General features: G+C 44.5%; 1 protein-coding gene across 1 annotated transcript in view; it reads right to left on the bottom strand.

The window, feature by feature from the left end:
* SERGEF (secretion regulating guanine nucleotide exchange factor) overlaps positions 1-16224 on the bottom strand; it is a 249901-nt gene that overhangs the window by 80090 nt on the left and 153587 nt on the right. The window contains exon 10 of the mRNA XM_010830521.1: positions 10743-10779. Coding sequence (XP_010828823.1) covers positions 10743-10779 — 37 coding nt within the window. The remainder of the gene's footprint in view (positions 1-10742; positions 10780-16224) is intronic.

Genomic DNA, 16224 nt, shown 5'->3' with positions numbered 1-16224 from the left:
CTAATCTTCCTAATATATAAAGAGCTCCTAGAAACTGATTAGCAGAAGACCAACAACTCAATTGCTGAAAAAGACAAAGGAGAACTTCCCTGGTGCTCCAGTGGTTAAGACTCAGCACTCCCCCTGCAGGGGGCATGTGTTTCCTCCTACTGCGTGGAACATGCACCTACTGCATGCAAAGCAAGCATAGACAGTGCAGGTCTATGAAGACGTACAACACGGTTCACGTACAACACTACTTTGCATGCAGTAGGTGTTCGATCCCTGGTCAGGGAATTAAGATCCTGCCTGTCATGCAGCACAGCCAAAAAGAAAAAAAAAAGGAGAGAACATGGAGGGATATTTTCATTCTGAGGACCTTGAAATAGGCAAAGTGTCTTAAGTAGGACCCAAATACCTCAAATTATTAAAGAAAAGACTGATTAACTAGACTTCATTAAAATTAAGAATATCCAAAGGTCCGTCTAATCAAGGCTATGGTTTTTCCTGTGGTCATGTATGGATGTGAGAGTTGGACTGTGAAGAAAGCTGAGCACCGAAGAATTGATGCTTTTGAACTATGGTGTTGGAGAAGACTCTTGAGAGTCCCTTGGACTGCAAGGAGATCCAACCAGTCCATTCTAAAGGAGATCAGTCCTGGGTGTTCTTTGGAAGGAACGATGCTAAAGCTGGAACTCCAGTACTTTGGCTACCTCATGCAAAGAGTTGACTCATTGGAAAAGACTCTGATCCTGGGAGGGATTAGGGGCAGGAGGAAAAGGGGACGACAGAGGATGAGATGGCTGGATGGCATCACCGAGTCGATGGACTCACTCCGGGAGATGGTGATGGACAGGGAGGCCTGGTGTGCTGCGATTCATGGGGTCGAAAAGAGTCAGACACAACTGAGCGACTGAACTGAACTGAACTGACTGATATTTATCAAAAGATAAATATCATCACTGTTTACACTAAAAGAACAAAAGAGAAAGTCACTGCCCAGGAGATGTTCACAATATATATATCCTACAAAGAGAAGGCAATGGCACCCCACTCCAGTACTCTTGCCTGGAAAATCCCATGGACAGAGGAGCCTGGTAGGCTGCAGTCCGTGGGGTCGCGAAGAGTCGGACACAACTGAGCGACTTGACTTTCACTTTTCACTTTCATGCATTGGAGAAGGAAATGGCAACCCACTCCAGTGTTCTTGCCTGGAGAATCCCAGGGACGGGGGAGCCTGGTTGGCTGCCGTCTATGGGGTCGCAGAGAGTCGGACATGACTGAAGCGACTTAGCAGCACAAAGAAACTGAATTCATAAGATAAAGGATGTCTACAAATTGTTAAGAAAAGCAGAGATAAAACCCACTTTAAAACAATGAGCAGAGTCTTCATGCTAGACCAAAAGAAGCTATGCACGTGGCCTATAAGCATACACAAAAGTGCTCCACATCATTGGTTACCAGAGAAATGCAAATTAAATCACAGTGAGACTCCACACTACACACCCAGCAGAATGGCCTAAATCAATAAGACTGAAAATACCTGGCAAAGATATGGCACAATTAGAACTCTCATACATTGCTGGTAGGAGTATAAATTGGTACAACTACTTTGTAAAACTGTTGAGCAGAATCTATTAATGCTATATATATGACCTGGTAACACAGAAATCCTACTCTTAGTTACATTCTCAAGAGAAATAAATGTGTATGTTCACCAAAAAGCATGTAGAAGAATGTTCATAGCAGCTTTATTCATAATTTTCAAACTGGAAACAGTTCAAATACTCTTCAGCAGTTACATGGATTAATAACTTGTAGTATTGATATTATTCATCAATAAAAAAGAACGATTGCTACACAGAGAGTGGATGGTTTTAATGGACACAGTGTATTGAACTAAAGAAGCCACACAAGAGTTCATGCTGCATGATGCCATTTATATGAAGTTTAAGAACAGGGAAGACCTGATCTCCGGAAACAGAAGTCAGAACAGTGGTTCCCTCTGTGGGGTGGGTTACTGACAGAACAAGCAGGAGGCAGCCTTCTGGGGTGCTGGAGATGGTTTGTATCTTGTGCTGGGTGGTGGCTTCTTAAGTAGATACATATGTAAACACTCATCAATCTGAACCATTAAGATTTGTGCACTTTACTATTTACATACGGTACTTCAATTGAAAAAGTAAGATAAGCCAAAACCACCCTGAGTAGTTTTTCACCTATTAAATTGGCAAAAATCCCAAAGTTTCCTAACACATGATTAGGGAGGCTGCAGAAGCAGGCACTCTCCTACACTGCTGTTGGGAGTGGAAAACGGTACAATTCCTACGGAAGCCAGTTTCTGCAGTATCTTGCAAAATAATAAATACTCTTTAACATAATAATTTTACTTCTAGGAATTTATCCTACTGCTATACTCACCTAAACATGAAATAACACATATATACGAGGTAATTCACTATGTCACAACTTGTAATAAGCAAAAGACAGGAAATCACCTAAATCTCCAGCAACAGGGCACTGGTTAAATAAATCATGGTACATAGGTACATAGGTACTAAGATCATGGCATCCGATCCCATCACTTCATGGCAAATAGATGGGGAAACAGTGGAAGTCAGTGGCTGACTTTATTTTTCTGGGCTCCAAAATCACTGCAGATGGCGATTGCAGCCATGAAATTAAAAGACGTTTACTCCTTGGAAGGAAAGTTATGACCAACCTAGACAGCATATTAAAAAGCAGAGACATTATTTTGTCAACAAAGGTCCGTCCAGTCAAGGCTATGGTTTTTCCAGTTGGTTATGTATGGATGTGAGAGTTGGACTATAAATAAAGCTGAGCACCAAAGAATTGATGCTTTTGAACTGTGGTGTTGGAGAAGACTCTTGAGAGTCCCTTGGACTGCAAGGAGATCCAACCAGTCCATTCTAAAGGAGATCAGTCCTGGGTGTTCATTGGAAGGACTGATGTTGAAGTTGAAACTCCAATACTTTGGCCGCCTGATGCGAAGAACTGACTCATTTGAAAAGACCCTGATGCTGGGAAAGATTGAGGGCAGGAGGAGAAGGGGATGACAGAGGATGAGATGGTTGGATGGCATCACTGACACAATGGACATGGGTTTGGGTGGACTCCAGGAGTTGGTGATGGACAGGGAGGCCTGGTGTGCTATGGTTCATGGGGTCGCAGTCAGACATGAGTGAGTGACTGAACTGAACTGAACATAGGTATACTGGAATATTATGGAGTGGTAATAATGAACTAGAAAGGCTTTTTAAAAATTAATTTAATTTGGCTGTTTTGCATCTTCATTGTGGTGCACAAACTCTCTAGTTGTGGCACATGGGCTCAGCAGTTGTGGCACAAGGGCTCAGCTGTCCCATATCCTGTGGGATCTTAGTTCCCTGACCAGGGATTGTGCCCACATCTCCTGCATTGCAAGGCAAATTCTTAACCACTGGACCACCAGGGAAGTCCCTAGAAAGGCTTTTATACTGATATGAAAAGATCTCCCAGATAAATTACTGAAAGAAAAAAATCAGACACTAAAAAGCATGTAAAGTATACTACAGTTTATGTAAAAGAGAAGATAAAAATAAATCTTAGCATTCACTTATGTATGCAAAAAAGCAACTAGAAGGATATGAAGAAACTAATAATAGAATTAGTTGCACATGTAGTAGAAGGGTTTTGGGGCACTGGATAGATGGGAGATAAAGCAGGAGGGAAATTTTTCATTTTAAATCTTTTTGTGCTTTTTAAGTTTTAAATAATGTACATGTATTAATTATTCACAAATTAAATAAGTAAAAGAAAATTTTAAAGAGAAGGTACACCAGAAGAAGAATCTTAAAAGGGTTGGGACTGTCAGAAGGTAAAGAGGGAAGTGTGATAACAACACAATGTCATCAATGTCACAATTTTACCTAGTTATTATGCAGAGAACTGCTTAATCTGAGCCAGACTGCTATAATCTAAATATACAGAACTTGCCAACATGAAGGGGAACCAAATATTGAAATGAAGAGATGAAATAATCTTATCTGGTGGCCTTAAAAACAGGCTAGACTGTCAGGGTCTGCAGGAAGGCAGCAGCAGGCAGGAGACCACAGACTCTGGAGTTAGAGGCCTGGGTTAAAGACTCGACACACAGATTCCTCCTGACCGGATGACCTGGCGGTGCAAACAGCTCAACCTAAGCTTCAGATTCTCTCATCTAGAAAGCAGGGTTAACAACCGTGCATCAATTGGGTATGAGGATTAATGGGACAAAATAAGTAAAGCATTTCCGCTCCGTCCATCCCATTGTGCACAGGACCATACATGTCTGTCCTCGCCTCAAAGAGCTCTACGAGGCCCTGGGCTTTGGAGGTACTGCCTCTCAGATCTAAAGCCAGTGTCAAAATAAGTTAGCTCTCTCGATTCAATTCCTATGCGACCCCACTTGACGGGTCTCAGGCCACGCCGGTCAGCTGTTCTGCCACACATATTAGAAAAGCACAAAAGTTCAACAGTTAGAAAAAATCAGTGAAAGGAAAATAATAAAAAATAAAAGATCCTTGCACAGATTATAGTTCCAGTTTGGTAAAAGAGCTGCTTCTGCTTGGAGGAGGAGGCACTATACTTTGCTGCCAAATATCTAACACTTTAACAATGCCTGTCTGGCATGCGTGAGTGCTCCAGGAAAGGGCCCCCAATAAAATCCCTTCTAAGGGCCTGCATGGAGTGGGAGAGAGGAAATGCAGTCAGCTCTTTTTTCTCTGCAGGAAGGGGAGGCTGAACAACCGCACATCAGGAGAAAAGGCAAACAAATTGCCCATTCAAGCCAAAATAAGCCGCTCCCAAGGGGAAGGGAAACAGCTGGAGCCAATTCAGCCAGACACAGAGGTGAGGGCCCTGAAGACAGAGCTGGGCCTGGGACACCTGCCCCTGGCAACCAGGGATCCTCTGAGCAAGTGGCGGCCACACGCCCTCATCTCACTCCTGCTGACCTCACCTATGCCCATGAAGGGGAGCTGGCCAGCTTCGTCAGAATGTGGAGGGGAATCCTGGGTGAAAAGGAAGGAAGCAAGCAAGCAGCTGAACTCGTGAACCTGTCAAGTTCACCAGCTGAGCACCTATGCTGTGACAGGCACTGGGCAGGTGCCTGACACACCTGTGCCATTTGGAAAAATAACTTTTAGAGTTGGGGATTGTGATACTGCTTTTACAGATGTGGAATCAGGCTCAGTGGGGAACAACTGTACAAGGCACACAGCTAGAAAGGGGCCAGGCCGGCCACAGCCAGTGGCTTCTGCTTTTCCTTCCTGTCACTGAGTTTGTCTACGCTCAGCTCCAGAGGCTCTTCCTTTGTCTAATACAGGAGCCTGCCCTGCCTCACCATCCTCTCTAGCCATGGGGGCAACCTTGTGGCAAACACAGCCCAGGTCAAGAGAAGCTTCATTGGACAACTAAGGAAAGAACCAAACCAAATTGCAAAAGGAGAAACAAAGAAACCCAGAAGCAAATAAAGTAGCAAAGTTTAATCATTGATGCTTTGACTTTATGGGCTTCCCCAGTGGCTCAGATGGTAAAGAATCTGCCTGAAATGCAGGAGACTTTGGTTTGATCCCTGGGTCAGGAAGATCCCCTGGAGAAGGGAATGGCTACCCATTCCAGTGTTCTTGACTGGAGAATTTCATGGACAGAGGAGCCTGACAGGCTACAGTTCTGTAGGGTCACAAAGAATAGAACACGACTAAGCAACTAACACATTCACTTTAAGAAGCTAACGTGGCTGCTGTGGGGCTTCTCTAGGGCTGGAACACACAGGGCCCAGTCCCTGTCTGGGACGGTGAACAGCAAAACCCTGACACAGAGCAAAGCTGGGCTGGCACTCTTTCCAGGGCCGTTGGGGTTTTGAGATCCCCAGATCAGTGTACCCAGGCTGCAGCTTACAAATCCATTCTGCCGCTCTGCCGAGATCCTTGACGCTGACACGCTAGGTGAGGGAGACACTTCTCTCTCCACTTTCTGGAATTCCTACCATGAGCTTCAGTCTTGTTAATATTATTTCCTTAAATTATATTCTCAACATATAATAAAAGCAACACCAACACCAGCTAACATTCACTGAGCCTTTATTTTTGTCAGGCACTGTCAGCCCTTTATACAACAACACTATGAGGTCAATAATATGATCTTCCAGGTGAGGCAGTCAAGACACAGAGAGTATCCTGAGGAAACCAGAATTGAAAAAGACACACATGTACCCCAGTGTTCACTGCAGCACTGTTTACAATAGCCAGGACATGGAAGCAACCTAGATGTCTGCTGCTGCTGCTGCTAAGTCGCTTCAGTCATGTCCGACTCTGTGCGACCCCATAGACGGCAGCCCACCCGGCAGATAAATGGATAAGGAAGCTGTGGTACATATACACAATGGAATATTACTCAGCTATAAAAATGAATGCATTTGAGTCAGTTCTAAAAATGTGGGTGAACGTAGAGCCCACTATACAGAGTGAAGTAAGTCAGAAAGAAGAAGATAAATACCATATATTAACACACATATATGGGATCTAGAAAGATGGTACCAACAATCCTACGTGCAGGACAGCAAAGGAGACAAAGACATAAAGAACAGATTTTTAGACTCAGAGGGAGAAGGGGAGGGTAGGATGGTTTGAGAGAATAGCATTGAAACATACACATTATAACATGTAAAAGAGACAACCAGGATGAGTTTGACATGTGGCACAGGGCACCCAAAGTCAGTGCACTGTGACAACCTGGAGGGATGGGGCGGGGAGGGAGGTGGGAGGGGCGTCCAGGCTGGAGGGGATACACTGCACCTGTGGCCGATTCACAACGATGTATGGCAAAAACCAGCACAATATTGTGAAGTAATTATCTTTCAATTAAAATAATTTTTTTTTAAAGACACAGAGAGGCTAAGTCATTCATATACAAGGCTACATGGCTCATAAGCAGAGGAGCCAGGATTTGCATCCAGGAGATAGGACCCCAGCGTCTGTGCTCTTAGTCACTCCCCACCCTCCTTGGCCCTGAGGAGGTGAGTGAGTCAAAGAAGCATTCGTGGAAAAGTCAGGCACAGAGTGCTGTCATCTACTGCTACTTATCCCTGAGCACCTTGTTTCACCTCTGAGTCTCAGTTTTCTTCTCCATAAAGTGGGTACAACAAATAGGCTTTGTGGAGTCCTGTGCATTTTAAGACAGAGAAGGCAATGGCACCCCACTCCAGTACTCTTGCCTGGAAAATCCCATGGATGGAGAGGCGTGGTAGGCTGCAGTTCATGGGGTCGCTACAAGTTGGACATGACTGAGTGACTTCACTCTCACTTTTCATTTTGGAGAAGGAAATGGCAACCCACTCCAGTGTTCTTGCCTGGAGAATCCCAGGGACAGAGGAGCCTGGTGGGCTGCCATCTATGGGGTCGCACAGAGTCGGACAGGACTGAAGCGACTTAGTAGCAGCAGCAGCAGCAGCAGAGCCCGAGTTACATTGTTTCAATCATCTCACTTCCCCCTCCCTTCCAGTTTGATGTGTTTCTTCTCCCCTGGAGCAAAGTGTGGCTTCTCTACATTCTGCTCCAGTCTATTTGGGCACTGTTTTGTGCCCATCACGTGTGTGACCCAGCACCAGGCATGGAGGGCCTGGATCTCGGGTGTGAGACTGAAGGCAGGGAAGTCCACTTGAAGGCAGCAGGGGCAGGAGGTGGAGGGCGGAGCCGGCCGTGAGAGCCAGACATCCAGCTGGTAGGAACTCTGCTCCTCCAGCTTGTCTCCCTCTTGCTGGCCTCCTGCCAGGGCTCACAGGAGGCTTCTTGTCGCTTCCTGCTGCACAGCTTGCATCCTGCCGGGCACCCACTGAGGGCACCATGCCCCCAGGGGTGCTCAGCCTCTGATCCCAGCTCACACACAGGCAGGTATACGTGTCCAGAGTCCTGGGACTGGGCCCACCTTTCCTGACTCTGGAACCATTCATTCAGCAGACTGAGCCAAGCCCCAGGCTTTGGGAACAAAATGGAAAATAAGAGGTTTGCCCTCGAGGAGTTCACCAGTATGCCATGCCCTGCTCTCCCACTGGCTCTGCTGTTTTCCTCACTTGGGTAGGAACGCTGGACACACCTTTCCAGAATGTCATCATTTCTCTCTCCCAACCAAGAATTACTTCACTAGAACAGTTACACTAACAAGTGACTTTCCCCTCTTCCTACCCTGACCAAGAGAACCGAAAAAGAAATGGAATAGTTACTTTATTTCTTACACATCTCCTATATAGTACCAGGTACTTCAGATATATTATCTTCTCTAATCCTCACAACAACAATCCTGCCAGGTGGAATTATCCCCATTACACAGATGAGGAAAAAATGGAAGCTCACACAGAGATGGAGCCAGTTTAAACCAAGGCTGTCTGCCTGCAGAGTCTGTGCTCTGTCTACAGCCCTAGGCTGCCTGTCGGCTCTGCCTGCCACCCTGCTGACTCCAGCACCCCCACCGTCAGCTGTATTTTGTTCTTTCTTGTATTTAGATTCCCTGCAATCTTATTGTTTGTGCTGGTCCCAGAAGAAGCCAACCTCTCTTACAGTCCAGTGACAGCAGCAGTAGCAACATCCTAGGCACTGCCTCTGATTCTTTGATTAGCTTGTCTTAATTACACCCAGGCTGGAGCAATTCCAGTATAAAGTATCTGGTGTTGTAAAGCACACAGGTCTGCTGTTACATTTTCTCACTCCCTCTCTGACTCCAGCCCCTTTCCTCCCCCCACCCACTCTGCTGGCTGGCAGCCTGCCTCCTCTGCTGTCCTTGGTTCTGCCTTCTTGCACATCACATTCGGGCCTGCAAAGCAGTGCTTCAAACTGCCACCCCAGGCAGCTGAGCCAGCCAGTCTAGCTTAATCCAGAAAACAGTGCTTGAGTTTCTGCTGAGTGCCAGGCACTGCTCTGGGTGCTGCAAATAACTAGGAAACAAAAGGAAAAGGCAGGGGCCTTGACCTTCAGAAGCTGAGATTCAGAGGCTGGGAGAGGGATGTTCACAGAACAGACATCACCTACTCAAAGCAGACAGCAACGGGGTTGTAATAGAGCCCTAAGATATTGGGCTGTGATGACCTAAAAGGGTGAGATGGAGGGGGTGGGAGGGAGGCTCAAGAGAGAAGGGATATATGTAAATTTATAGCCGATTGATACTGCTGTATAGCAGAAACTAACAGCACTGTAAAGTAATTATACTCCAATTAAAAAATACCCTTAAAAATAAAATACTGGGGCTGGAGGGAACTTGGTTTTCTGTTTTAACTGCTCCATTTCACAGATGGGGGACCTAAAGATGGGGGCAATTATTTGATCTAATGATATTAGATAATATCAACTAACACTTCTAAAACCCCTACTAGGAGCTAAGTGCTCTTCTAAGTGCTATACACATATCAACTCCTTTAACCCTCACAACAGCCCCAACAACCCCAAGATACCATTGCCCTTCTCATTTTAAAAATGAGAAAGATGAGGCATGGAGAGCTAAGTACCTTTTCTGGGGTCACACAGCGAATAAGTAGAAGCCTGCATTGAACTCAGATAGCCAGACTCTACACTGTCTTTTTTTTTTTTTTTTAAACTTTATACATAATTGTATTAGTTTTGCCAAATATCAAAATGAATCCATCACAGGTATACATGTGTTTCCCATCCTGAACCCTCCTCCCTCCTCCCTCCCCATACCATCCCTCTGGGTCGTCCCAGTGCACTAGCCCCAAGCATCCAGTATTGTGCATTGAACCTGGACTGGCATCTCGTTTCATACATGATATTTTACATGTTTCAATGCCATTCTCCCAAATCTTCCCACCCTCTCCCTCTCCCACAGAGTCCATAAGACTGTTCCATACATCAGTGTCTCTTTTGCTGTCTCGTACACAGGGTTATTGTTATCATCTTTCTAAATTCCATATATATGCGTTAGTATACTGTATTGGTGTTTTTCCTTCTGGCTTACTTCACTCTGTATAATAGGCTCCAGTTTCATCCACCTCATTAGAACTGATTCAAATGAATTCTTTTTAATGGCTGAGTAATACTCCATTGTGTATATGTACCACAGCTTTCTTATCCATTCATCTGCTGATGGACATCTAGGTTGCTTCCATGTCCTGGCTATTATAAACCTACCGACTGAGTCTACCTGCGGAAGTATCGAGAAAGCTTTTTGAAGGAATTACTCACAGGCCTGATTATAAAAACCAGTGAACCTTGGTTATAAACAGCCAATAAGAAGAAACATCAATTAATCACAGGCTTGGGAGTTCCTGAGTGCCAAGAAACACAAGGCAGGAAAGCAGTGGGCCAAGCCATCACCCCCCAACCCCACCCCGTCTCCAAAAAAAGAGCCGAGCAAGAGGAAAGAATTCGGTGCAAAGGACTGACTCAAGAGCCAGGAGCAGCCCAATTCTCTTCCTCTCCAATGTTCAGCTCTCTGCACACGATGCCCTCAACCTGTAAGATCTTTAATTCTCCCCAAAATGCCTCTTCCTGAAGCAGGGAAGCTAGCTCAGGTACCTTTTTAGATGCTCAATAATATGAAGAGAAATTTTAGAAAAAGGGCCTCTAGCAAAGCCTTGGTCAACTAAATACTTCCATTTCCCAGAATCTCCCCCAGCATACACACACACGCACGTTAGCCTTTGCTTAATCAGGAGTCCTCCAGTTCTGCCCATGAGTTTCAGAATAAACGCAGTTATCAGGACACAAATTACTTACCAATCACTGCCAGATTATGCTCTGAGCCACAGGAGATCTGTAAAAAGAAATAAAATAAGTTATATTATAGATATAAATAGAAAACTTATTTAAGCCATTATATTTTATGATCAGAGTTATTTTTAAGGATATTAACATCCAGTTTTGGAGCAATTTTAGGAAGTAGAAAGGGGCACAATGAACAAAAGACTATAATTACAATACACTCACAACTCTATAAAAAGTGAAAAAATAAAAAAATATTGAATGGAAATACACCACAATGTTAATGTATTTGCTTGTAGGCAGAGACCATAAGTGATTTTTTAAAAAATCCTTTATTCTTTATACTTTTTTTTTGTATTTTTCAACTTTCTATAATGAGCATGTGTTACTGCAAAAAAAAAAAAATGAAAATATAAGGCAATATAAATGACAGTTTTGGAAAACTGAGCTGAAAAGTCCATCACTCTGGCCTGGAATGATAAAATGAGCAAAGAACTCAGTGGAAACAGACTTGCCCAAGGGAAAACGCTTGACTTCTGCCCATCTGCTCACTCTCCCTTCTACCTTCCAGCCACACAAACCACCTGCAGTTCTCTGAACACATGTCCTCTCACACCTCCGGGCCTTTACACATGCTGCTCCTCTGCTCTGCATGGCCTCCCCTGAACTGCCTACCTCCAAAAATTCTTTTCATCCTTTAAAATTTCAAAGCATCCAGACACTCCCTTGCTACTGCTTCTAGCTGACGGAAGCACTCCTTCCATTAGGCAATTTATATGCATCCCCACTGCAGCAATCATCTTGTCATCTTTTACATTTTCCCCCATTTCCTCACTAGACTGTGTATGTCTTGAAGACAGCGCTATGTCTCATTCCCTTCTGCACTATTACACAGATGGACTGTACAAGGTCTGGGGCTCAGAGAAAATGAATGAAAGAACAAAGTACCTAAAGAACAAACACCTAAGAGACAATCATCTGGGGTTCTGAATTCAGTGCTGTACCCAGTGAGAGCTATTTCTTGCCTCTCAGTCTCCGCATGTCCCAAACGCTACCAGAAGGAAGTGACTGGGAAAATAAGAGCGTAAATTGTCCCCCAGGTATTAATTAAAAGGAACTCTAGGTTCTGGAGAAGATCCTGTGACCTTTACTGTGATGCTTACTTTAGCTCCTGGCAAGAAAAAGGGCTTCAGGTACTTATGGAATGTCAACTGGAAGAGCCCTGGAGATCACCTAGTCTGATCTTTCACATGATGTGGAGAAAACGGGCTTAGGAAGAGGAAATATAACTTGCATCAGGTGCCAGTGGAAGTGCGTGTGTGTCTAAATTAAGACTAGAGCCTCTCTGATTCCCTCATTCTCACACTCTCCTGGTGCTGTAACTTCTTACACTTTCCCAGTGAAAAACCACTTGGCAGTGATATTCAAGGGTAACTAGCACAGGCCCCTGACAGTCAAGGTAACAGGCTCAAAAGACATTTGAGTACGGCAGGCCTGGTGGCTCAGCTGGTAAAGAATCTGCCTGCAGTGCAGGAGACCTGGGTGCGATCCCTGGGTTGGGAAGATCCCCTGAAGAAGGGAGAGGCTACTCACTCCAGTATTCTAGCCTGGAGAAGTCCATGGACCAAGACCATGGAGTCGCAAAGAGTTAGTCATGACTGAGCGACTTTCACTTCACTTCAAGTGAGAAGGGGCAGCCAGGCTTCTCAGGCTTTTTCCTTTGTAAAACTTATGGGTCCAGGATCTTAGTTTCCTCAGGGAAGAGGGCTACCCATGTTTAGGTGGATTCCCTAACACTGTCTGGCAAAGAAGTACCTGGATATTAAATATTTCCAGGCTGACTAGTCTCTGAGCTCCCGTGAGGCAGGCTCTGTCTCTGATTTATCTGAGGCGGTCCCCCTAGGCCTCACCCAGGCCATACACACAGCACAAGTTCATCATATGCTTCCTGGTTATACTGAGGCTGGTTCCCTTGGTTTTGTCACAGGAAGCTACTTAGATGGAAGAATTAGAAACAAACTTAGGTGTCTAACAATAGGAGAATTCTATGTAAGTTACAGTAGAGCCATCTGATGACTTGGAAATTATTATGCAGCCTTGGAAAATGATGCTTACAATAAAGGAAAATACGTGTGATATCCTGTGAACTGAAAAAACTACATAAAAATTATATATGTAATATGATCTCAACTCTATAATAAAACATGAATAAAAGACTGGAAGGAGTTATTCCAAAAATTTAATAGTGATAGCCTCTGGGTTAAGGATAAGGGTAAGGATAAGGTAAGGGTAAGGATAAGAATAAGGATAAGGGGGTCATTATGAATATGAGTATCACTATGCCAAAGCCTTTGACTGTGTGGATCACAATAAACTGTGGAAAATTCTGAAAGAGATGGGAATACCAGACCATCTGACCTTCTTGAGAAATCTGTATGCAGCTCAGGAAGCAACAGTTAGAACTGGACATGGAACAACAGACTGGTTCCAAACAGGAAAAGGAGTACGTCAAGGCAGTATATTGTCATCCTGCTTATTTAACGTATATGCAGAGTACATCATGAGAAACCCTGGGCTGGATGAAGCCACAAGCTGGAATCAAGACTGCCGGGAGAAGTATCAATAACCTCAGATATGCAGATGACACCACCCTTATGACAGAAAGTGAAGAAGAACTAAAGAGGCTCTTGATGAAAGTGAAAGAGGAGAGTGAAAAAGTTGGCTTAAAGCTCAACATTCAGAAAACTAAAATCGTGGAATCCAGTCCCATCGCTTCACGGGAAATAGCTGGGGAAACAGCGGAAACAGTGGCTGACTTTATTTGGCAGGGGGGCTCCAAAATCACTGCAGATGGTGACTGCAGCCATGAAATTAAAAGATGCTTGACCCTTGGAAGGAAACCTATGACCAACCTAGATAGCATATTAAAAAGCAGAGACATTACTTTGCCAACAAAGGTCCATCTAGTCAAGGCTATGGTTTTTCCCGTGGTCATGTATGGATGTGAGAGTTGGACTATAAAGAAAGCTGAGCACTGAGGAACTGATGCTTTTGAACTGTGGTGTTGGAGAAGACTCTTGAGAGTCCCTTGGACTGCAAAGAGATCCAACCAGTCCATCCTAAAGGAGATCAGTCCTGAGTGTTCATTGGAAGGACTGATGTTGAAGCTGAAACTCCAGGACTTTGGCCACCTGATGCAAAGAGCTGACTTATTTGAAAAGACCCTGATGCTGGGAAAGATTGAAGGTGGGAGAAGGGGACGACAGAGGATGAGATGGTTGGATGGCATCACCGACTCAATGGACATGAGTTTGGGTAAACTCCAGGAGTTGGTGATGGACAGGGAGGCCTGGCATGCTGTGGTCCATGGGGTCACAGGGAGTCGGACACAACTGAGCGGCTGAACTGAACTGAACTGATGAGTATGGTTTTCCCTTTGCCTTTTTCTATGTTCTTTAAATTTTATACATAATTTTAATAATCAGAAAAATTATCTAGTACAAATAAGGAAAATAAATATAACGCAGTTCCCACCACAGAGGAGTAAAAAAAAATTTTAAAAAGGCTCTTGGCTATAAAATAAATGTGCTATAAAATCTGACATGTTCTGAAGTAGTAGAGATAAAAAATTTGAAGGAAATAATTAAATTATAAAGGTAGTTGTATTATGGTAAGATTATAAGATTTTTTTCCTTCAAATTCTCTATTTTTCAAACATTCTTTAAATGTTCAAAATTAAAGCCACCATACACTGAGGACTCATATGTGCCAGGTATCATGCCAAGACACTTTATAAACACTATCTCACCTTACTCATAACAGTAATATTTTAGGTAGGTTTGACTTTGCTCATTTCAGAGAGAAGAGAACTGAGGTTCATATATATTCATAACTTCCTAGCTTGCTAAGTGGCAGCCATAGAACTAAAAGCCAGGTTTGTCTATCTCCAGAGCTCATGTTCTATACTGCCAGGTTACACTACCTTTATTTTTTTTTTAATGAAGTTATTTCATTTTATAAATGCAGGCAGAAAGGGCCTGCCTCTGATTGCCAGGGCTCACCCTGGGGCTGCGGGAGCAGACCTGATCAGCCTTGAAGACTAGGGGCTTCCAGAAACAAGTCACTGACAAACGCCAGCATCAGGCAGCAGATGCTGCTGTGAATTAATGAGCGAGACAGTGATGAATGGATTTTGTCAAGGCAATGTAGTGCTTGAAGCTCAAAGTTCCCTGCTGTTTCTTGCTGTCTGTGCATTGGCACAGAGGTCAGGAGACTGAACACCACAGGCCACAAAATCCCAGTGCTACACTCCTTCAACAAGATTGTGTCAATGACCATTTGTTTCACATTGCCTCTGTCAGCATCTACCCACTGCCCAGCTTTCTAGAAGACTCTGTTAACAATGGCAGTATGCCCAGGAGAAAGAGAGTCAGGGTCAGAACCAGGTGAATGCTAAGTCCTCCGCTTTCTGGCTCTCAGACCTCCGGCAAGGTATTTAGCCCCTGGAGCCTCAGCGTTCTCAGGAGTATAAGGTAGAAAAGAGTATCCTCCCATCTGCCTGACAGAATTGCTAGAGGACAAATGACACAGTCCATCCCCCAACAGCCATGAGTCTCATCTTCCTTACATATAACCCTGCACATGTCACGCCCCTATAGAAAACCCTCCACAGGACTTCAGCATTGGAAGGGCAAAGTCTAAAGCACGTGGTATGGCTTACAAGGTCCTCACAAGTAGGCCCCTGTTTACCTCTCTGGCCTCCCTTTTCCCCCTTGCTACTCATGAACTCTCAACCCCAAGTAACATATCCCTTTTCCCATTCACACTAGCTACATTTTCTGTAAGAATATCACATGATTTCAGACTTTAATACATGCTATTCTCCTTGACTCGACTTCCCTTTCTCCTACTCTCCATCTAGCAAAATCGTTTATGATTGCTTACATTGTGCCTGTATGCTCAGTCCTGTCCGACTCTTTGCAACCCCACGGACTGTAGTCCACCAGGCTCCTTTGTCCATGGGACTGCCCAGACAAGAATACTGGAGTGGGTTGCCATTTCCTTCTCCAGGGGATCTTCCCAATCCAGGGATTGAACCTGTGTCTCTTACGTCTTCTGCATCGGCAGGCGGGTTCCTTACCATTAGTGCCACACTACCTCCTGGTAAAGCCTTCTCTGACTTCTCAAAGTAGAGCCAGCTGCTCCACCCTGGCTACTCCCACAGCACCATGCACCATGGCCCTTACCACATGATGTTTACTTATGAACCGTGCATGTGTTAAGCACCTCTGTCTCTCACAGATCCAGCAGGGTGCCTGCCCAGTAATGCGTCTGCCATATAGCCCAAGCTAAAGGCATGAAGGGGCCCAGACAAAGATAATGGGCCCAGAGATGTGAGATGATCCCAAAAGAGTGTGAGTAGTGGTGCGGAGATGCCAGTCCAAATGCAGAAAGGCACTGCGATGCACCATGAAGGCAGGAAGGGAAAGGTATTAGC

Source organism: Bison bison, unplaced genomic scaffold (genome assembly GCF_000754665.1).
Source record: "Bison bison bison isolate TAMUID 2011002044 unplaced genomic scaffold, Bison_UMD1.0 scf7180017864518, whole genome shotgun sequence".
NCBI lineage: Eukaryota > Metazoa > Chordata > Mammalia > Artiodactyla > Bovidae > Bison > Bison bison.
This window is presented reverse-complemented; position numbering and strand designations above follow the sequence as displayed.